The sequence below is a fragment of the Stigmatopora argus genome, chromosome 18 (genome assembly GCF_051989625.1).
Source record: "Stigmatopora argus isolate UIUO_Sarg chromosome 18, RoL_Sarg_1.0, whole genome shotgun sequence".
Lineage (NCBI taxonomy): Eukaryota > Metazoa > Chordata > Actinopteri > Syngnathiformes > Syngnathidae > Stigmatopora > Stigmatopora argus.
Window position 1 is genome coordinate 6,270,443 of NC_135404.1, and position 22,770 is coordinate 6,293,212.

A 22,770-nucleotide genomic window follows, 5' to 3' on the forward strand; every position below is an offset into this window, starting at 1 on the left:
CTCAATATCCCAGGTGGATTGTGTTTCCTGCCCCCCCTCCGCTTCCATCGTGGAGCCGGTACACGGTCCATCCTGGGACATCCGTGAGGGCGCTAACATGCCGGCACATCTTGCCAGGTCTGAGGGATTACCGCGGGCCACCATAACCCTTCCATCATTTGCGAACACTACCCGTGTTGCCAGTTCAGAACAAGTGTTAAGTAGTGCCTGTGTGGGGGAATGTGTGTGTGTGTGTGTTGGGGGGCATCCACACACACATGGTTACGCAACTCAAGAGCATCTCTGCTGACTTGCACAAGCAAAATCAGACCGAGGCTTTCAGAGATGCGCCTGACTTAAATTTACTCATCTTCATTTTGACTAGGAGCAGTCAAATCTATTGGGTAAGTTTGGCGCCGTCAATGGTAGCCAATGTGTATGTATATATGTATTTTATATATGTATAAAATATAAAAGCAAATTGAAAAGGCTGTTTAATAGTAGTAGTAGTTGTAGTATAGTTCAATAGTAGTAGTAGTAGTAGTAGTTTAGTTCAATAGTAGTAGTAGTAGTAGTAGTTTAGTTCAATAGTAGTAGTAGTAGTAGTTTAGTTCAATAGTAGTAGTAGTAGTTTAGTTCAATAGTAGTAGTAGTAGTAGTTTAGTTCAATAGTAGTAGTAGTAGTTTAGTTCAATAGTAGTAGTAGTAGTTTAGTTCAATAGTAGTAGTAGTAGTTTAGTTCAATAGTAGTATAGTTCAATAGTAGTAGTAGTAGTTTAGTTCAATAGTAGTATAGTTCAATAGTAGTAGTAGTAGTATAGTTCAATAGTAGTAGTAGTAGTTTAGTTCAATAGTAGTAGTAGTAGTTTAGTTCAATAGTAGTAGTAGTTTAGTTCAATAGTAGTAGTAGTAGTAATTTAGTTCAATAGTAGTAGTAGTAGTAGTAATTTAGTTCAATAGTAGTAGTAGCTTAGTTCAATAGTAGTAGTAGTAGTTTAGTTCAATAGTAGTAGTAGTAGTTTAGTTCAATAGTAGTAGTAGTAGTTTAGTTCAATAGTAGTAGTAGTAGTAGTAGTAGTAGTTTAGTTTAATAGTAGTTTAGTTTTTGAAAAAAGTCACTTTCCCTATCAAGGGCTAGCATTTTACATTGAGTTTATTTGTTAAGGTTTAAGAATGTAGGACATTAAAATTCTTAAAAAGGGAAGCCTGTAGAAACCGTGAGCGATTTATCACGTTGAGATTTTCCTCCAAATTTGGACGTCACAATCTCCCATTAGCCCAAAATGGGAGCACTCACTCACTCACTCATTATGATGTCGACATAGAGTGCGAGTGTGAGTTGGCTTTGTGGGAGCACAACGGGGGAGCAGAGGCGAGCTCCGTAAAGGCACGCTGAGATGAGTTAGGTGTCCAAGAACTTGAGATCGCTGCCCTACATAACCCAACCTCAAATCCATTACACATTTGGGATGGAGCAGAACATCAGATTGGGGGGCCACGCAGGCCCGAGAGGAGCTCCAATTTCTCAAGTTGGGGTGGAAGGACAACTACCGGATCGGTCGCAGAGCGCATATAGAGACAGACGTCCATTCATTTTCACATACTCTGACAAAGCGCCATTGGTAAAACTGAAAATGAAAGCAACATTTTGTCACATTTAGCTTCAAACAATAATTTAGGCATGCTTTTTTTCCCTGCATATTTCTGGAAATATATTTTAAATAGTTTCATCAAAACATTACATTAACAATGAAGTGCAAATATTAAATCCGAATGTTACATATGCAGATCAAATCTGAATATTATTCTGAATATTTTGAATTGGATTTATATTTGGGTGCAGCATTTATTACATCAAAAAACATTGAGGGAATATGTAAGTGTATAGATAAAAAGTTTTTGTATTAAAGAAAGTATAGACATGATTTTAGATGGGAAAATGACAACAGAAAAATGTAAAAAGTAATAAATATTTCTTTCAGATCTCATACTAATTTTGCCCAAAATTACTTATGGAAAAACAAAATAGCTATTTTTTAAATATTTGGTATTCCTGATCTTTTGAATATTTTTAAAGAAATAATGTAAAAATGTAAGAATTATTTCTTTCAGATCTCATACTTTTAAATTGTACCCATTTTTTTTAAATTAAAGAAAGTATAGACATGATTTTAAATAAGTAAATAACAACAGAAAAATGTCAAAAGTAATTATATTTATTATTCCTGATCTTTTTGATTTAAAAAAAAAAAATATCATATTTTTGTCATTTTCATTTAAATTCTCTAAGTTTATATATAGCGAACAAAACCCAAAATCCACAAGAAAAAGGTTTTGCCATGCCACTGAAATAAAAGACAAGACACGAGGACATAATTAGTAGCGGGCAATAAGGCAACGGATAAAGGAGCTACAGTGTCCGTACTTTTTACGGCATTAGCTAATAGTAATAATAGAAGTGGCAGCTGAGTCTGTGAATCCAGGATTCCTCCTCCGATATAAATAGAGCAGGTGACACTGTAGTGCCGACTCGGCCACCGCGTTGGATTTACACATTTTCTTCACTTAGGATTGCGGAACTAGTAGAAGAAAACACGCAAAATACAAAAAAAAACTAAAAAAATACAATCACGGCAATGATAACTGCCGTTTTAGGAGTTTATCATGAATAGACGTATTTTCTCGCATATAAGCCGCACCCTTAAAATTGCCTTTAAATCGTTGAATTTTACAATTTCTTATATTATATTTTACATGAATTTATATATATCAAGTGATTGTACATAATATTACAAGGTGAAAGGTGTCATTTTTACATTAAAATCCGTAATATTACCAATTGTAATAATACGCAAGATAGGTAGTCAACATAGTTAGGTAGTCAACATAGTTAGGTAGTCAACATAGTTAGGTAGTCAACATAGTTAGGTAGTCAACATAGTTAGGTAGTCAACATAGTTAGGTAGTCAACATAGTTAGGTAGTCAACATAGTTAGGTAGTCAACATAGTTAGGTAGTCAATATAAGTAATAGTCAACATAGATAGGTAGTCACCATAGATAGGTAGTCACCATAGATAGGTAGTCACCATAGATAGGTAGTCACCATAGATAGGTAGTCACCATAGATAGGTAGTCACCATAGATAGGTAGTCACCATAGATAGGTAGTCACCATAGATAGGTAGTCACCATAGATAGGTAGTCACCATAGATAGGTAGTCACCATAGATAGGTAGTCACCATAGATAGGTAGTCACCATAGATAGGTAGTCACCATAGATAGGTAGTCAACATAGATAGGCAGTCAACATAGATAGGCAGTCAACATAGATAGGCAGTCAACATAGATAGGCAGTCAACATAGATAGGCAGTCAACATAGATAGGCAGTCAACATAGATAGGCAGTCAACATAGATAGGCAGTCAACATAGATAGGCAGTCAACATAGATAGGCAGTCAACATAGATAGGCAGTCAACATAGATAGGCAGTCAACATAGATAGGCAGTCAACATAGATAGGTAGTCAACATAGATAGGTAGTTATCTAGTTAAGGGTTAGGGTTTGTTCTTATACTGTTACAATTTAAATCTTGCAACTTTACGTCAGTGCATTTCATCCTCGGATCCAATTTCGCACCATTTTTCTATTTGTTTGCTGGACCGCAGATATTATAGATTTAAATCGTAATAGAGCCGTCGAAGGATAAAATAGTTTCTCCGCTCGCCAACCCGTCTTTTAACCATTACATTTTGTTGGGTGCGTGCGTCCCATTATATTTAGAATAGAAATATCTCATTTCAAACAGCGTGAGCGTAAACAAAATCCCTCTCGCGTTTCGCCGTGGCGCTCGTAAAAAGAGGAAGGCCGGGCTGTACGGATATGTCGCCGCTATTACCGGCCAATGAAATCCAGTGAGGTGTCAGTGCGGGGGGAGAAAATAGATTGTTCTTAAGTTTAAAACTTCTGGTATTGCGGCACCACGGTCAAAAAAAATAATTTAATTAAATTGTTTCTTTGAACACGTTCGCTACTATGGATCCATTTAGGGATAAGAATGTGTATTGCGGTCAATGGCAGTGAAAGGTTAGCGCTCTTAGTTAGCCTTGCAACGCCCTGAGCTCATTGGGCCATTTTAGAAGGACAAATTGATGGACGGAGCTCGTCGGAAAAGGCTGTCGTTGACAGCAAGATGAATGAATGCAAAGAGACCGACAAATGCCCAAGAAGGAAATGGGATCCTTCATTTTTTTTCTTGATAAATATAGAATGCCAGTGGTTCATTTGCCTGACCTGATTCGGCCTGCGTGGGTTCGAGTCCCACGTAGTGGAGGTGTGTTTATTCGACTGACTGGCGACCAGTTAAGGGTGGAGTCCGCCTTTCGCACGAAGTTAGCTGGGATCGGGCACCAGCACCCCACGAGCGATAAGCGGTGTTGAAAATGAAATGAATAAATATAGAATGAATTGCACTCAAGGGAGTCCTTCCACCTACTTATTTAGAAAATGGCGCCACCCCTTGGCACTGTGAGCTATTTTTTTCCCTTTTCCACCCGTTGGTTTTCCCTCAGCGTCAGTCCTCCCACTTTTTAATTTTTCTTAGTTTGAAAGTGCGACCTGAACTAATTCCTTTTGTGTTTACATAATTAACTTGCTCATTGTTTTCTGAAGGTTGTGTGTATTCATTTTGTTTGCGTTGAAGGGCAGAAGAATTAATGTGCCATTCAATGTTATGTATTTATTTGACACTAATCCATTTTAGTATTTGATATTTCAAGTATAAATTAGATTAATTCTTTATGTATACGTCAACATTTATGAATTTGAATATTTCCATTTTTTGTGTGCAATTTCAACATTTATTTCAATTTTAATGTATAATTAATTACCTGTTTATTTTACATTTTTGAGTATGTATTTTATATGTATCTGTATTTTTATCTGGATTTTATGTGTGTGTACTTCTATTTTGCTTTACTCACTTATTTAGTCCAAATTTAATTGAATTAATTAGTTTAGTTTGTATTTATTAAAACTAAATATTTTTAATTTATAGATTATCACACTCCTATTTATTATACAAATACATTTGATATTCAAATTACAGTCCCATGGACGGTGAAAGGCGAACGACGTTATTAAGTTTCCAAATTCATTCCATATTCTCCATTGCCTTCAAAATCAACAGATTCCTATTTTTTATTATAGATTAATCATCAAACCTTCTCCCCTTCCGATTGCATGAAAAACAAAAACAAATGCGAAACAAATTTCTAACTGTATCTCAGATTCTCGGTTTATTGGTCAACTTGATGAAAGACTACAAAACGAATTCACAAAAAAATCTCTTTCAAGTAATCAAATCTGTACAAACCTAAACTGTACGGCTTTTTTACAGCTCTGGCTCATTTGAATCTGAAGAGTTGCGCCCGGAGATTTTACGGTACAGTGGGACGCGGGGGAAACTAAATACTCGCAGCCACCGCCTCGCGCGCCGTTTCCCGACCTGCTTTTTCAGTCAAATTGCCTTCGACGCGCGCGTGCGGTTTCCAACCTCGCCGCGGGAAGAGTGGCGGGAGAGAAAGTAGGGGGGGGGGGGGGAAGTAGAAATGTGGACATCCTCTCGTGCAGGTCGCTCGCACATCCGCTCTCGACAATTCATAACATTTAATAAGTACAGATTAAAAAAAGGGGTGGAAAAAAAGCCCTGGGTAAAGGTTGGATTTCTGGCTGTTTACTGAAAGAAAGGAGAAGAGAGGTAGACAGGAAAGGAAGGACCAAAGGGGACCAAAAGTGGAGGCCGGCCACCCTACGGGTGTCATTTCTTAGCTTTCCTCGGGGGGGTGACGGGGCGCCCCGATCCCATGCCACCTCCGCCGCCGTAGAAGAGCTTCTTGTCGGCCGGTTTCAGGATCTAAAGACGCACGACGCAAAATTAGAAGATATTGGTCGCTCGAGTTGCAAAGGATCCCGTTTAAGTGCCTTTGGGGGGATAGGTTTTGTAGAAATATGTATTTCCATATACAGTAACACCTCTTTTATCAAGGTTAACAGGTTCCGAGATCTGCCGCAAACAGGTAAATAACTGTTTTTATGGTGTCTATTTAATATTACTTGGACTTTTAAAACAGTGTCTGTACTATTAACCCCCAAGAGTATACACTGCCCTCTAGTGGGAAGTGAATTAATCTCCATGACTGGCTTTTTTTCCTAATTTAGTGTACTAATACTTAACTGCCCAATGTAGACACTGCCCTCTAGTGGCCAGTGAAAAAGAAATCATCAATTGTGACTCGACACCCCCCATTTCATGTTTGTATTGTTCTTACATAATCATTTTTTTTCGTATACAAAGGCCGCAATAGTCGATCCGCAAAGTGGCAGAATTTTACTATATTTATTAGGGCTGCAACTATTTATTATTCTAATCATTATTTCAATTATTTGAGTCATTGGATAAACATTTGATGTGCTGCAGAGTAAATTTAAAACAAGTATTTATGCTTCAATAACATTCATTTGGTCTATCTGGTCTTTTTCTTATTTATTCCCGTATTTTATATCCAATTCTTGATTGAAATCTTAAATTAAGAGTTGTCTTGTTACCGTAAGAAAATTAAAAATCCCGTAAAAAAACATAAAAGTACAGCGAATTTAAAACTTAGAACCTGGAAAACAAACGCGCCACGTGGGCATTCTAGGCTCACCTGGAAGGAGCACATGAGGGTCTCGTCCACGCTCATCATGGCGCCGGCGTTGTCGAATTCGCCGCAATAGTTAGGGGCGGAGAAGAGCGTTACCAGCTGGCGCTTGGCGAAGAACTCGTAGCCGTCCTCGACCACCTGAAATAAAAAGAAGCAGGCTGAGTATCGGAGGGAGGGAAGACAAAATGGAAACGCCGTTAAACGAGTGAAACCTGATGGGCTCGGCAGATGAGGTCCATGTCGTGTTTGTGGAGGAACTTGGTGACCACGTCGGCGCCGAAGGTGAAGGAGACGCCGCGGTCGTTCTCGCCCCAGCCCAGGACGTCCTTGTCGGGGTCGGCCCAGAGCAGGTCGCACAGCAAGCCCTGATCGGGCACGTCGGTGGGCCGCATCACCCGCCGCACTTGCTCCATGGACTGCAGGTCCGGAGACAGCCCTGCCGCAAACCCACACCAAGTCTTTGTTGACATGTTCACTCATGCGAGTGTTGATGGTTGAGACCGTTATGGAACGCATCAAACACAACCAATACACACATCCAAAAAAAGACGTTTATGCCATCTGAACCGTTGTCCTCATTTGACAGTCTACCGCCATTTTCCTCGTAAGAAAAGTTTAAAATTCCAGTCAATTTTTTTTCATTTGACAGATTCAGTGGTTTGGCTTTGTGTTTTACCACCATGTTCTGGGATTGATAAGAATGTAGCCATTTTAATTCTACAGTCAACTGTTATATAATAATTTTTAATTTTTTGTTGATTGGAGTTTGAAGATTCCCACCCTTTTTACTGCCAGTTTGAAGAGTACATCCAAATTTTCTAGCCGACCCGTTTCAAGATTCCCTTCATTTTTCGAATTTTAACAGTTCCAAATTTTCAGGTTAATAATTTCATGAGTCCCACAATTTTTTTTTAGGTTAACACTTTCAAGATTGCCACCATTTTCAACGTATTTAAAACACACTGATAACTGTTAGGAAGCTTAACTTAAATATGTTATGGTATATACTTTTTAATTTTTTTGGGGGGGTGACTTTCAGGTAAAAGACTGACTTTTGAGACATTTCAATCAGCATGCGGCCAAAGGCAATACATGTCCAATCCATTTTGACTGGTGGAAAGGGCTGGTAACCCATAGAAACTATCAATGGAGATTTTTTTATGCCAATTTTAGGCAGGTAATTTTTTTGGTTTCCAATTGTTACCCAGACCTTTCATGTTTGAGATGTTAGTGTATATATATATATATATATATATTCATGGAAAATCCACATTACTACATATTTTGGATTGAACTCAGCGAGAAATTCATTTTGGCAATCTGAGTGACTACAGAAGAAAAAAAACCAAATCCAAAACCCCCTCAAAATAACCAAAACCTTCTTTCCAGTTCCATCCAAAGTAAAACCCAAGTGCTTTTCATCACCATCATTGCCAAGTGTGGCTTCACGAGTCAACCAGAACCGAAGACGGTCTTAAAAGCGGCGAGACATGGCTATTGACAGTCAACACCCGGCTAGAGACGATCCGCTGTTTGTTATTCTTATGTCACCGACCTCCGTGGCAGCAGAAAATCTTCTCGTCGACGATGGCGGCCACGGGCAAACAGTTGAAACAGTCGGTGAACGTCTTCCACAGCTTGATGTTGTACCGCCTCTTACCTATGGACCCAAAACACAGCGTCGCTATCTGGTCTGGCCGCTAATAAATCTCTTAAGCGTTAGCGTGTTGCGTCACACTAAAGACGATGGCGCCTTACACTCGTCGTAGAATCCGTATATCCTGTTTATGGAGGCACACTCGTGGTTTCCCCTCAGCAGGAAGAAGTTCTCCGGGTATTTGATCTTGTAGGCCAGCAAGAGGCAGATGGTCTCCAGCGACTGCTTGCCTCGGTCCACGTAGTCGCCCAGGAACAAGTAGTTGCTCTCCGGCGGGAAGCCCCCGTATTCGAACAGCCTCATAAGGTCGTAGTACTGTCCGTGAACATCCCCTGGAGACATGTTCAAAGACACCATTTTAGTTTCCAGATTAGGGCGGCCATTGACAGCGATCGACGTTTGATCATGTGACTCTTTAGCTTTCTCCTGAGAACTTTAAGTAAAGGATCGATCCATTTGAAAAGGGGGGTTGCAAACCATTACTGTGTCCATTACTAGCATGTAATGGACGCTAAAAGACCAATGTTTACTTTGTTACTTGTAATATAAAGCAGTTGAAAACTGATGAACTGCATATCTCAATGAATGCAACTACCTGAAAATAATTAATAGAAAAAGTATTTAAATGTTCTCCCTGGGCTTGCGTGGGTTTTCTCCGGGTATTCCGGTTTCCTCCCACATTCCAAAGACATGCATGGTAGGCTGATGGGACACTCCTTTACCACTCCCTTTCACATTATAATGAAAATTAAATTGGAAAAACAGAATATATTTGTATTTTTTATTTAAACTAAAAATTTCATTTCTAATATTGCATTACTATAAAATATATAGTCTTTTGTATTTTTATTTATTCACAAAAATAGGAAAACTAATATCAACGTTTTTACATAAATATGGTCTTTTGTATTTGTATCCATGTATTTCACATTTTAATAAAAACTAATTGGACAAAAAATATTTGTATTTTTTATTTAAACTAAAATTTCATTTCTAATATTGCATTAATATAAAATATAGTCTTTTGTATTTTTATTTATTCACAAAAATTGGAAAACTGTAATATCAACGTTTTTTTACATAAATATGGTATTTTGTATTTGTATCCATGTATTTCACATTTTAATAAAAACTAATTGGAAAAACAATATTTGTATTTTTTATTTAAACTAAAAAATTCATTTCAAATATTGCATTACTATAAAATATATATTGTTTTATTTTGTATTTTTATTCATCCACAAAAATTGGAAAACTAATATCACGTTTTTTTACATAAATATGGTCTTTTGTATCCATGTATTTATTTCACATTTTAATAAAAACTAATTGGAAAAACAGAATATATTCTATATTTTTGTCGAAACTAAAAATTAGATTATAAACATGGCATGAATATGATAAATATTATCTATATTTATTCACCAAAACGGGAAACCTGTAAATATCAAATAAAAAAATAAAAAAAGAGAGAGAAAAGACCAAAAAAACTTTGCCTGTAGTCATGAGTGAAAGCTATTGCAATTATGATTAAAATCTGATATTTGCAAGCGTCTACTTTTGCTTTGGAAAGCAATGATACACTTCCTGAGTTCCATAATCTTTTCTCAAAATATGGATGAATTGACTATCAAAACAATCACGTAGGCAGCCGTGCTAAAATACTACCGGTATTAGCGATGCAGTACAATGACAATAAGTACTTTGGAAGATGTCCCAAAAAGTCCAAAGACAAGTCTCACCACAAATCTTGAGAGGCGCCTCCAGTTCCAGCAGGATTGGCTGGCTGAGGAAGATCTCCCTGGATTTCAGGCAAAGTCCCCGAATTTCGTTTTCTGTCAGCTGGACGTTTTTGCCAGGTCTGGAGCCTTTCACTGCAACCGGGACAAAGAGAGCGCCAATGAGAAAAAACACTGGAAACCGCCTTCAAGAAGTATTAACACATTGGCTGCCATTGACAACAATAAACGTCCAATCCTTTTTGGAACGAGAATCCCTATTCAAATGAATGGGACCTCAGTCATTATCAATAGTGCTGAAATGCCGCAAATTTAAATCACAAATGATACAGCCCACACAACAATACCAATTTTTTTTGCCAGTTTATTCCTTAAAACATTAACATTATACACGTTTTAATTGTTGCTAAGCAAAAAAATATGTTAAACATGTGGTGCAACGGCGAATTTTGTGCATTAATAGTCGTCTTTAGTTTTATAAATCTTTTGAAAGGATATTTGACCATTAAAATGACTTCTTTTTTTCACTCTGCAAAATAAGACTTTTAAAAAATGGACATTCTTCATTCAAACCAACAGAAAACATCCAATTGTTTAGCTAGTGTAATTTTTTTTACCTTTAAATCGAATAGTAAATGTATTTATAGTCATTTTCAATTCTACGACACGTCAGGGAAATAACTAAAAAAAAAGTCCTGTGATATTTCACCATACGAAAATATATTAAGTGAGTTTTAATTCGTCGAAGTGAACGTAGAAAAACAAAAATGACAAGCATTCGTACATAAAACACCGATGAGTGGTCTAACCAAGTTGGGTAAAATGGCTACCGCGGTAGAAGAGCGAAATGATCGAAGTCTTTACCTTCCAGCAGACGCTGAATGATGGAATCAATGTTCAGTTTGTCGGCCTCCGCCATGTTTGCCCTCGAATACGAATATTTTTCCTCACAAATACCAACAAGCCAAAGACGTAGTAGTGAGTGACAGCGGACTCCTGAGTAAATGTTTTTTTTTTGCTAAACTAGTTCAGCGGTAATCGGCTATCGTTAGCCAGCGAGCTAGCTAACCTTGGGAAGAAATGAGCAAGCCAAACGGCAGTCTACCGGGCTTGCTCACTACGAAATAGACAACATAAACTTCCAAAACTTAAGCGAGTAGACTAATTCCCCTGAGATATTCGAATTTAAATTGTTTTTCGGTGGATTACGTTGTTTTTGCCGTGGCTGCTTAGCACCATGCCATCGACAAAAAAAGAAGACTGAATGAGCGTTAACGTGAAAGGCTGGGCGGAAGTGACGACGAGGAATACAGAGCTCCCATTGGTCCGTTTACAGCCAAGGCGGGACTGGCGCAATTCAATGTTCGTACGCATCGGTCGTTTGGAGTGTCTGTCAGCATTTACTCACGCGAATGAAATCAATCATATAAATGGCAACCATTCCCACTGTGAACACAATTTGTCGTGCACGGGTGTTATGGTATTTAAAGCATTCGCGTGTGTCGTATTCCTGCTAACTCGGTCATGTTTTAAGCGCTTTTGTGCGCGGGGAAAGGACACTCGGGGGAGCGGCAAGAACGAGAGGAATTTACGACGTACGTCTGCCAATGACGCAATGACCCAGCCTTCACTACAGTGTGTTTTTGTGTATTTCTATAGTAACTTGTCCATGGAAAGAGCAAAGCCCGTGTAAAATATGCATATGTCAATAAAGTTTATTGAGCTTACACCTCCTACAGCCTCTTCTAAATGAAATCCCCGGATGTAATTGTGCTTGTCCTTGCATCCATATGTTTATTAGATACAACGCCTCCTCGTTGTCATCAACTCATGTATTGTGAATATTACTTGAGTCCAAAATCTTAATGGGCGAAGTACTTCGTTCATTATTCAATTATTAAGCCCATAACAATTCACATGAACATTAAAAAACATCAATGTGGCATCTTCGCCCTTTGCTCTGTACGGCCACATTCAAAATGGCAGCGTCATTGACGTACAATTAATCACTGAAGACGAGTTACGTCACTTGAAACAATACCCGGATGTAATCACCTATTTATTTTTAATAAAAAATTAAACCATAAAATAAAAAGCAGAAAACACATAAATACAATACTGTTCATGACCGTCCAAGAAAATATATGTATTTATTGCAGTCAATGGTGACGTCACTTCTGAACGCGACCGGGTTATATTTGTTTCTTTTCCCCTCACAACTCGGATTCAATACTCACGATGACAGTTTAATATTAAGATCGCCATGAGACCAAACGCAAATACCCATTGGTAGATCATTTTCCTTTAATAACCCGGCGTAAACTCGAAAGCGACCATGAAGCTGCTTCACAGAGACATTGAAAAAGACAACGCCGGGTGAGTGAACTGTCTATCAAGCTAACTCTATTAGCCACCGAAGCTAACACTGCTTTGCTTGCCTTTTTTCTTGTCCACGTGCCACGTCTCAGCAATTTTGTTGTTATTCGGTCATAACATTAGGCTTAATTATATGCACACAAGCAGACTGTCGCATTCTTCACCCGATAGCTGAAATGTAAACAAATCAAGTAATACTTGAGTAATGTATTCTAGTAGAACATATTTTCTATGTAAATATTAAAACAGGTTTAGCAGGGGTAGGGAACCTATGGCTCGCGAGCCATATGTGGCTAAACTGTAATCTAAAATGTACCTCTAACACCTCTGTAATATTTTTTTGTATATTATGCTCCCTTGTTCATGTATACCCTCATTGATGAGAAATTGCGTAACAATGTTGTAAAATGACTTCTGAGAGTTTGTACTTTAAGTGATAAAATGACCAAAAGAATCAAATATTTTCATTTATTTAGACTTTTGAATTCTGAGTATGGCTCTCTAGGAAAAACAGCCACAAATATGAATTGTTTCTGGCTCTCTCTGTAAAGAATATTCCTGACTCCTGATGTATTGTAACAACATTGTCATCCATGTTTTTGTGCTTTTTTTGTAGTCAGGTGACGCTCATGCCGGAGGAAGCAGAGGACATGTGGCACACCTACAACCTGCTTCAACAAGGGGACAGTCTTAGAGCTTCCACCATTAGGTAAATAATCAGTATTAGTCAATGTTGGGCTGGAATCAATCCTTTTTTCTTCCCTACAACCCTATAGAAAAGTACAGACGGAATCCACTACTGGAAGCGTGGGCAGCTCCAGAGTTCGGACCACCTTGACGTTATGTGTGGAGACCATCGACTTTGACACGCAGGCCTGCCAGTTGAGAGTGAAGGGTACTAACATAGTGGAAAATCAGTATGTGAAGGTTAGTGTTTGACTGCTATTGACAGTGACGAATGTCTGATGCATTTGAAATGAGAAGTTATCGAATGACGACATTAACATTTGCTGCTTTAGTCTTGACTGACTTATTTTTAAAGTTGCGTACTTGAATGTATACTAAATGTATTTTGAATGTACAGATTATCACGACTTCACTTATCGGAAATTTAAAAAATAAGGTAGTTAGGGGTGACCCTACTTTGCGATTTTTCGATTATGCCGGCCATGTTTGGTCTACATTAGCCGCGATTACTGTAGTCATTGTATTTATTTTTTAGTTAAACACTTTTCCTAGTCATTTAAATATGAGGAAATATTTTCATTTTAAATTTGTGTATTTTCAGTTTTTTATTGAATTTAATGTTTTCATTTTTTTTCTTTTTAAATAAATTTGGCTGGTCCTTTAAATGGTATATTTTAAGTCATTGTTTTTACTTTTATTTTATGATTTACGATTTTAGTTATTTTGAAAGTAAAAGTGATAGTTGTGTTTTCATCATTTCTTAAAAATATTTTTAAAGTGGAATTTTTTTTAAAGAAAACATTTTAGATTTATTTTTAAATAATTGTTTGCCATACATTTAATGACACCTTTTTTTGCTTTTTAATGAATTGTGTTTATTTTGATGAGTCTAATTAAATTTTAAAAGGGAAATATTTGATGTATTCATTTGACTTTAGATGGGGGCTTACCACACCATCGAACTGGAGCTCAACCGGAAATTCACCCTGGCCAAAAAGAGTTGGGACAGCGTGGTCTTGGCCCGAATCGGTAAACTCAACAATGTTCTAAAACGCCCGACATACGTGATTCCAACACACTGGCTCCTCAGATGAAGCGTGCGACGCCACACAGAAGGCCGACGTGGCGGCGGTGGTTATGCAGGAGGGTCTGGCCAACCTGGTGCTGGTGACCCCCGCCATGACGCTCCTGCGCGCCAAAGTGGAGCTCACCATTCCTCGCAAGCGGCGAGGGAGCTGCACGCAGCACGAAAAGGTGCGACGGCTTCATTGGAGATGACTCGTGTCGCATGAATTTAGCGTCTGCAAAATAAACACGCATTAATCTCGCGCCATTAATTACGATTATCATTCCGCAGGCACTTGAGAGGTTTTACGAAGCCGTCATGCAGGCCATACTTCGTCACATTAACTTTGATGGTAACAATTGCAACAAAAAATACTGTATTTTCCACACTATAAGGCTCTTAAAATTTGTTTCGTGGACCGAATTATAAAACTTAGTAGTTGTGGTGGTGGTAGTAGTAGTAGGGGATTGGGTTATACAGTCACTAAATGGAGCTGTAGTAGTGGGTTGTGTTAGAGATCTACTAGATGGAATGGTATGAGTAGTAGTAGTAGGGGGTTGTGTTATACATTCACTAAATTGAGTTATAGTAGTAGTCGTGGGTTGTGTTAGAGATCCACTAGATGTAGTAATAGTAAGTTGTGCTAGAAATACACTAAAATGAGCTGTAGTAGTAGTAGTAGTCATAGTAAGGGGGTTGTGTTAATTATCCATTACATGGAGTTGTAATAGTAGTGGTAGTAGTAGGGGTTATGTTATACATCCACTAAATGAAGCTGTAGTTGTAGTGAGTTGTGCTACAGATCTATTAGACGTAGCTGTAGTAGTAGTAAGTTTTGCTAGAGATACACTAGAATGAGCTGTAGTAGTAATGGTCATAGTAATAGGGGGTTGTGTTAATTATACATTACATGGAGTTGTAATAGTAGTGGTAGTAGGGGTTATGTTATACATCCACTAAATGAAGCTGTAGTTGTAGTAACTTGTGCTAGAGATCCACAAGACATAGCTGTAGTAGTAGTACGTTTTGTTAGAGATACACTAAAATGAGCTGTAGTAGTAGTCATAGTAATAGGGAGTTGTGTTAATTATCCACTTGATGAAACTGTACTAGTGGTACTAATAGGAGTGGTTAAGAGTTGTTATACATGATCTACTAGACTAAATGGAGTTGTGGAAAAGGGAATTTCATACATCGATTAACCAATGTTGATCGACATGTAAGGCGCGACTTTTCAGAAGACTTTTTGTTGTGCTTGCAGTGTGGAAAATAGAGTATTTGAAATTTGATCAACTTTGTCATTCCGTCACCTTTTTGACTTTTTTTCATCCCACCTCAGTGGTGAAGTGCATCCTGGTGGCCAGCCCGGGTTTCGTAAAGGACCAGTTTATGACGTACCTCTTCAAAGAAGCCGTGCGGCAAGACAACAAACTTCTCCTGGAGAACCGACCCAAGTTTATGGTGGTCCATTCGTCCTCGGGTCATAAGTACTCGCTTAAAGGTTGGCTAGAAGAGAGACATGAGGTGGCAAAACTGTTATTTTTATAACATCTACTACTTGTTTTTTTTCCTGTCAGAAATCCTCACCGACCCTACCGTGACCAACAGGCTGTCCGATACAAAGGTGACGAAGGATCACATTTTAACTTTTTAACGACTGAAGATGTCCAATCAAAGCTATTAGGAATGGATTGGACATCAACTGTAGTCAATCAGGTTTGATTACTTTTTGTTGTTGTTTTTTTTGTCAACTCAGGCAGCAGGAGAAGTGAAAGTCTTAGAGGATTTCTACAAAATGCTCCAACACGAGCCCGATAGAGCTTTTTACGGGTGAGTAATATTAGATTGATTTCTGAAATTATTTCCAAGATGGATGCATGAATCTTCACAGAATGGCTCACGTGGAGAGAGCGGCCGAAGCCCTCGCCGTAGACACTTTGTTGGTCAGCGATAAGCTCTTCAGGTAAGCAATGTTTCCAAATCTTTAAGTCGAAAATGTACCATAAGTGTCATTATTTTAATGCATTCACGTCTGCGCAGGCATCAGGACGTGCCCACAAGGGCGCGCTATGTTCGCTTGGTGGACAAAGTGAGAGATAGCTGCGGAAATGTCAGGTTAGGACAGACTAAGGAATCCTTGAAAATGTTTGGATCTTGAAAACACTTTTGGGGGGGTAAAAAAATGTAAATCTTGAAGAATTTTAGACTAACTAATGACAGTATCGTTCTGCAGAGTCTTATTTGGAAGATTTTATTTTTTCTTTATTATTCTTGTGTTCTAGTTCCCCAAATTTACAATTTTCCGCTATACAGTGGTACCTCGACATACGATCGTAATCCGTTGCAAGACTGAGATCGTATGTCGAGCTTTTCGTAACTCGAGCGAACGTTTCCCATTGAAATGAACTGAAAACAAATTAATTCGTTGCAACCCTCTGAAAAAACACCAAAAACAGGATATTGGATTGGAATTTTTTTTTTATTTCTTCTAATTCGCCATATATTGACAAAGTAATAAATAACGAGTGGTTTAATAGTAATAAAATGTGTTTAATGGAAGTAAAATTAGACGCATTTCACGGAGGGGAGAGACAGCGGCATACACGAAGGCGGGGGGGTGTTCGGGGGGACTTTATCCACGGCTCGAACAAACAAATTTAAATTAACTTGGATAAATATATACAGACACACTCAAACATACGTTTAATGTAACTTCACACAAAACTGAATTCTAGTTTTGTCTTAATCTTTTGTTACCTTCGTTTTCCGGGTTAGCGCTTTGCCACGCCTCCACCCTCACGTTCGCTATCGATGGGCTGTTTGCTGTTGTACTATTCCCTTCAAAATATTCCGAAAATGATGCACACAGATGTCCTCACAATAGGATAACGCACGACCACTTGCCAACGAGAATTAGTGTTGAATTAGCGATCGCTCCGCCAACGGGAGCTAACATGCTAAGGGGGGGAACAGGAAATGCAACCTCCTACCCACGTATTGATTGTGGGTAATGAAGTTTTATTCTGAGAAAGGGTGCCATTGGCAATCTGTGTTGTGTGCACGAGTATACTTCATTACCCAAAAAGCGCATGCGCATTGTGCGTTTCCTGGTCCACGTGTAGGCGAAAGAAACCGTTCAGTACTCGTAGATATCTGTAATACACGAAAGAGATGCGGCAAAAAAAGACATTGCGCTACAATGATAAACAGCCTCTCATGTCATGGCCACCTGGCTTAGTCGCATCTCGAAATTTTGATCGTATCGCGGGCGAATTATTCGATCTAAATTTTCGTCGTACCACGAGCTGATCGTAGGTCAAGGTACCACTGTAGAGGTGAAAAATTAGCTCTTCAATTGCAGTGCCATGAGCTGACATTTTTAAATTCTGAATCAAAGCTTTAGATATGAAGTTTTTTTCTCTACATTCTGAATTTTTCTTTACAATTACAATAACTAGTGTTTTTCTTTTTCCACACAGGATATTTTCAAGTCTTCACGTGTCAGGCGAACGTAAGTAACCACAAAAATGGACTTCTGGAAAATTGTTTTCAATTTTAACCCTTTTTGTTTTTAAATAGAACTGACTCAACTGAGTGGAGTGGCGGCCATCTTGCGCTTCCCCATTGCCGATGTTTCCGAAGACGAAGACGACAGCAGCTCGGATGAGGACTAAATAATGGAAATATGGCAGGTTAAATAAATGGGGTTGTAAATACAAAGTGTCTTCCACTGTATTTTACATGTTGTAATCATCAGGGTGATCATTTTATAGAGTAAAATTTCCAAAATGTCACCACAATGAAACTTACCCTCCTAAAGAACAGACACAGGAGAAAGATGCAAAAATATATACTTTATGCCCTTTTTAAAAATTAGTTATGCTAATGTACAGATCAAGTAAGCAGGATTTTTAGGAATGAGTTCCACAGAACATTTCTTACATGTGTGATGAAAGTGAAAGTACTCTAGTGCCACCAGGGCTAAAGTGCAATTAAAAACAATGAATAAATAAATAAAAGTACCCTTACATACTGTTCCATTGACCTTTGAGAAAGATGGACTACAAAATTATTCATTACAGGAATATGTCGTACTAGTCACACCGACATAAAGTGACACTTTCAAACAGTCCGCAAAAAAACAATACATATACAAGACTTGGCCTTTAACAGTTTCATTTTTTTACTATGTTGCCTAAAAAGACAACTGTTGGTTTAATGAGTTTTTCAAACTCCCTCTTTAACACTGTTCTATAATAATATACATCCATAATCTTGTTCAATTTTCAAGATCTTTCACTTTTTCTAGTTCAGTTTCATAATTCTCACCCCTTAAGATTCTCACTGTGTTTATTGGCCAGTTTCACATTTCAAGTTTGCAGAATTCTACCAATTCCCTTATTTCAAGTTAAAACTTCCATCAATTCCCTCATTTCAAATTGTAAGATTTCCACTAATTTCATAAAATTTTCATCAATGCCCTTGATTGATTAGTTTCAAGTTTCCCTTCAATTTCCTTGCTTGACCAGTTTCAAAATTGCCAATTTCTTTGCTTAACCAGTTTTAAAATTTACCAATTCCTTTGATTGACCGCTTTGAAAGTTCCCACCAATCCCATTTAATTACCAATTCCCTTGATTAACCAGTTTCAAAGTACCCACTAATCCCCTTTTATTTAACAATTCCTGGAATTCTGTTGATTGACCAATTTCACAAATCTGGCCAATCTCCTTGAAGGACCAATTTGAAGATTCCGGCTATTTCCATTAAATTTCAAGATTACAGCCATTTCCCTGGATTGCATAGTTTCAAAAATTTCAACCAATTTTCCTGATTGTTCAGTTTAAAAGTCCCCACTAATTCCCTTTATTTATCAATTCTACGATTCCGGTAAATTTTCATCAATCCCCTTAATCAACTCCAAGATTCCATCCATTTCCCCTGAATTTCAATATTCCCGCTAGTCCGTTGCTAATGCCAGACATCCAATCCATTTGATGAAACCTACCAACCAGCCTTCTCACTTCAAACGGATTGGACGTCAACTTCCTCAGCAGATTAGATGTCTATTATTGCAAACACCACTTAAAACCATTGACAAAATTGCCAATCGAATTTTCAAAATAATCTTACCTTGAGCAAAATCTTAACTCCTTCACCCCCACTGACGTAGACCTCGAGAATGTGTCACTCCGTGGGACACTGGTAGTCCTTAACCCAAGTTAAGTCCTCCAACGTCCCCCAGTGAAGATAAATAATAGAACAAACCACCATCACGTGCATAATCTGATGACTGTTACCCCAATTGTCGAAGCGTCCCGGGCCGAAGCGCTCGGGGATCTGGACCACGTTGACCAGGCCGCCCAGCACGGCCAGCGAGTCCATGATGACAAAATGGCGCAGCGAGCGAGGGCTGCCGGCCCCGCGGCCGTAGACTCGAAACACGAAGAGGCTGAAGCGGAAGGCGGCCTGCCACGCGAAGGCCCGCAGCCGCAGGACGTTGGTTCGCGCCGTGGTGGCCCGGTAGATCCCGTACGCCGACACGAAGACGTAAGCGAGCAAGGCCACTTGCCGTGCACTCGGGAAGCAAAGCAGCGTGATGTGGATGATGGGAAGCGCGCCTGAACGGAACAATTTCGGCGAGAGTTGGACTCCGGGGGACGGGCGTCTTTCGGGCGAGAACTCACCCAACGTGTTGACCAGGCACACGCCGAACATGTCGAGGGACAGCAGGGTGTCGTAGACGTGCTCGCCGCCGACGTGGTTCATGAAGACGTGGTAGAGGACCGAGCCCACCGTGGGGCTGAGGCAGGCCAGGTAGTGGACCACGCCGATCCAGACGCTGTCCACTTCGCCCCAGGGGATGCTGAAGGGGAGTAGGAAGAGAAACGCCAAGAAGGGGATGCCTGAGGAGACGACGGGAAGGGGTCAGATGGCGGCCCGCCGGCCTTATAAAGCAATGGAAGAAATGTATACATTTTTGCTTGAAGATTTATTCATATAATCAAATGTTGCGCTTTTAAGACCAAAGGTCAGAATTCTGGTTCTTGAGGAAAATGTTAATATTTTTAGCACTTTTTGAGTTTCCCGAAATTTAATACGATTTTTTTTGTCCTTAACAGAGCAAGGGTGTATATTTTAATTTTAATGATTTTTTTTACGCTTACAGGGCAATTCATTGGCTGCCTTTGAATGGCCATTTGCCCTCTCCCAGTCAAAATGGATTGGAGGCAATGTTCCCTCTAAGCTGCGCGCGTGCGCAATTGCGCACTACTCTCGTCTTCTCTGCGCACAGCAAATCATATGGAGCGCACAAAATAAAATCCCAATTTTTTATTTTTTTATTTTTATTTTTTTAAAATAAAAATACTGTGATACGGGTGTGTGCCCATAGCGAGCAATGATGATGTTGCTCACACCGGTACTCAGTGTGCTCAGGGAAGTTGTCTTTCTGCCCAGACAAACTAAAAATTAGAGGGAACATCGATTGGAGGTCTATTGCCGTCACTAGCATGAAATGAGTTAGCTATGAAAAATAAAGTACTAGTATAGTACACATTTTCTTGAGGCCATGATTAGCATTTCTCTTTTTATTCATTTTAATCACATTTAATTTATGGTTGGAAAAAAAGTGGGGAAAATACCATGAATAATCAAAACCATGTAATTTGCTGAGTTTTTCCAAATGACTAAAATTTAATAATAATCATTTAATGTAACTACAGAAATAGTCAAAGACTAAAGTATTTGAACATTAAAATGATTCAAAACAAATTCTGGTTATGGCACCCCAATAACAATCTAATGTTGATGAAAAGCATTTGTAACAACAGAAGGTCGCCGCCTTGTGGACTTCCTGTGTGTGGCTCGAGTTTTTTAACTAGTTCTACTATGTCTTGTGTGTCTTGCTACTGCAACCAAGACATTTCCCGAATACGGGATGAAATAAAATTCGAATCTAATCTAATTGAATTAATAAAATGGGAAAGTGCAGAACAAACCCAGAGCCAATGTATTTGTATAGTTTAAAAGTTCACTGTAAAGGATTGAAAGTGAAGACCTAGCAGTCAAAAGTCAAACCATTTTTTTACTAACATTGCTCTTAAATTTTCCTTTTCACCTACAGCTGAATTTCTCATCTGACAAAAAAACCCCACAGTTAGCCACAGGATATTTCCATTGCAGGGATTCCCAGGGCCGATTACAGACTAATCCCATATACTCATTACACGCTCCCGTCAAGTGCGCTCGGAAAAAAAACGGACGCAAGTGAGAGTTTAGCGGACATCTGTTGTGCCCCCTGCGCCAACTTGACCTTTCCGGAGAGAGGTCAACGTCAGCTCAAATGTGTGAGGAAAAAAAATGAGACTCACCATGACTGTAGATGTTGCCCAACTCGTTGTGCATGTAAAAAAGACTCCGCAGGCACTCGTGGGCGCTGGAAACCGGCCGGTAACCGGTCAGCACGTATTTGTTAAACTGAAGGTGCGTGGGAGTTTTGGGGAAGTCCAAAAGCCGCGGACCCATGGTGAGCACCAGCGGAGGTCGCGCCGCTCCGGCATTCTACGGCAAGTGGCGGAGGGCCATCGCGCCGCTCCTGTGACTGCGTCGGGGGCCGACGGGTGACCGGCTTCTTATTCTTCTTAAGGATAAAGCTGCGCTAATCCCTACCTGAAAGGCCATGCGCGCTATCCAGGTTGCCTCTAGGTTTAGAAAACGAGTCCATCGCATCTTAAGTCACTGGAAAGAGAGATTATTTATTTTGGGAAAAGATTTGAGATGAGGAAAAAGTTTCCATAATTTACCCGTTTCAAGATATCCACCCTTTTGTTTAACAAATTCAATTCCTGTGGTTTTCTTAGGTCACGTGTCAAAGTGGCGGCCCGGGGGCCAAATCTGGCCCGCCGCATCATTTTGTGCGGCCCGACTTTCTGTTTTAGGATCAAATTCAAATGATTATAGATGTACATTGCATTTCCTGATTTTCCCCTTTTTTAAATCAATCATTGCAATTTTTTAATCCAATTTTTTTCTTTTGTGTTTTTAGTTCAAAAAGCATTTTGTAAAATCTAAAAATAAATATAAATATTTTCCGTTTTCCAATTTATTATTGAACATAATTTAAAAAGATATTTAGTTTCCATTTGAAATGAAAAACATGATTAAAAGAAATTGTCCCTTACTAAGAAAAAAAAGCTCAAATAAACATTGCATGTGTCAAAGTGGCGGCCCAGGGGCCAAATCTGGCCCGCCGCATCATTTTGTGTAGCCAGGGAAAGTAAATCATGAGTGCCGACTTTCTGTTTTAGGATCAAATTCAAATGAAGAATATAGATGTATATTAAATTTCCTGATTTCCCCCTTTTAAATCAATAATTGTAATTTTTTTAATCCATTTTTTTCTGTGTTTTTAGTTCAAAAATCATTTTGTAAAATCTAAGAAAAAATATATAAAAAAGCTAAAATAAACATTGTTTTAGATCTATAAAAAAATGAAATTCATTCATCTGGCTGATGAAAGATCTAAAAAACATTCTGTACATTCTGAAAATATTTCGGTT

General features: G+C 38.8%; 3 protein-coding genes across 4 annotated transcripts; 1 reads left to right on the top strand and 2 right to left on the bottom strand.

The window, feature by feature from the left end:
• Positions 1–5,258: 5,258 nt before the first annotated feature.
• On the bottom strand, positions 5,259–11,401 carry ppp1cab (protein phosphatase 1, catalytic subunit, alpha isozyme b). The gene is made up of 7 exons (XM_077625937.1): positions 10,945–11,401; positions 10,084–10,215; positions 8,443–8,673; positions 8,240–8,344; positions 6,897–7,120; positions 6,688–6,822; positions 5,259–5,894 (listed from the first exon to the last, which is right to left on the bottom strand). Exons 1-7 carry the CDS (start codon positions 10,997–10,999, stop codon positions 5,799–5,801), a joined length of 978 nt encoding a protein of 325 aa, XP_077482063.1. The 5' UTR covers positions 11,000–11,401; the 3' UTR covers positions 5,259–5,798.
• Positions 11,402–12,254: 853 nt separating this feature from the next.
• pelo (pelota mRNA surveillance and ribosome rescue factor) lies at positions 12,255–17,929 on the top strand. The gene is made up of 13 exons (XM_077626392.1): positions 12,255–12,456; positions 13,073–13,165; positions 13,233–13,383; positions 14,082–14,172; positions 14,234–14,397; positions 14,501–14,561; positions 15,549–15,710; positions 15,787–15,833; positions 15,966–16,039; positions 16,101–16,172; positions 16,250–16,324; positions 17,689–17,720; positions 17,789–17,929. The coding sequence occupies exons 1-13, from the start codon at positions 12,416–12,418 to the stop codon at positions 17,881–17,883; spliced, it is 1,158 nt and encodes a 385-aa protein (XP_077482518.1). The 5' UTR covers positions 12,255–12,415; the 3' UTR covers positions 17,884–17,929.
• Positions 17,930–18,048: 119 nt separating this feature from the next.
• Positions 18,049–21,857, bottom strand: paqr4b (progestin and adipoQ receptor family member IVb). Of its 2 annotated transcripts, XM_077626395.1 has the most exons (3): positions 21,583–21,855; positions 19,897–20,115; positions 18,049–19,830 (listed from the first exon to the last, which is right to left on the bottom strand). In XM_077626395.1, exons 1-3 carry the CDS (start codon positions 21,734–21,736, stop codon positions 19,397–19,399), a joined length of 807 nt encoding a protein of 268 aa, XP_077482521.1. In that variant the 5' UTR covers positions 21,737–21,855; the 3' UTR covers positions 18,049–19,396. The 2 variants fall into 2 exon arrangements, with proteins under 2 accessions (XP_077482521.1, XP_077482519.1); XM_077626393.1 differs by having other exon boundaries at positions 18,049–20,115; positions 21,583–21,857.
• Positions 21,858–22,770: the final 913 nt, after the last annotated feature.

Bases quoted from the DNA above. Each gene is read 5' to 3' on its own strand.
- ppp1cab (XM_077625937.1), bottom strand. From the start codon at position 10,999: ATGGCGGAGGCCGACAAACTGAACATTGATTCCATCATTCAGCGTCTG. The intron at 10,216-10,944 runs GTAAAGACTTCG...TCCCGGTTGCAG, and splicing joins CATTCAGCGTCTGCTGGAAG to TGAAAGGCTCCAGACCTGGC. The intron at 6,823-6,896 runs GTTTCACTCGTT...TTTTTATTTCAG, and splicing joins TCATCTGCCGAGCCCATCAG to GTGGTCGAGGACGGCTACGA.
- pelo (XM_077626392.1), top strand. From the start codon at position 12,416: ATGAAGCTGCTTCACAGAGACATTGAAAAAGACAACGCCGG. The intron at 14,398-14,500 runs GTGCGACGGCTT...ATCATTCCGCAG, and splicing joins GCTGCACGCAGCACGAAAAG to GCACTTGAGAGGTTTTACGA. The intron at 16,040-16,100 runs GTGAGTAATATT...GAATCTTCACAG, and splicing joins CCCGATAGAGCTTTTTACGG to AATGGCTCACGTGGAGAGAG.
- paqr4b (XM_077626393.1), bottom strand. From the start codon at position 21,736: ATGGGTCCGCGGCTTTTGGACTTCCCCAAAACTCCCACGCACCTTCAG. The intron at 20,116-21,582 runs GTGAGTCTCATT...TCGTCTCCTCAG, and splicing joins GGGCAACATCTACAGTCATG to GCATCCCCTTCTTGGCGTTT.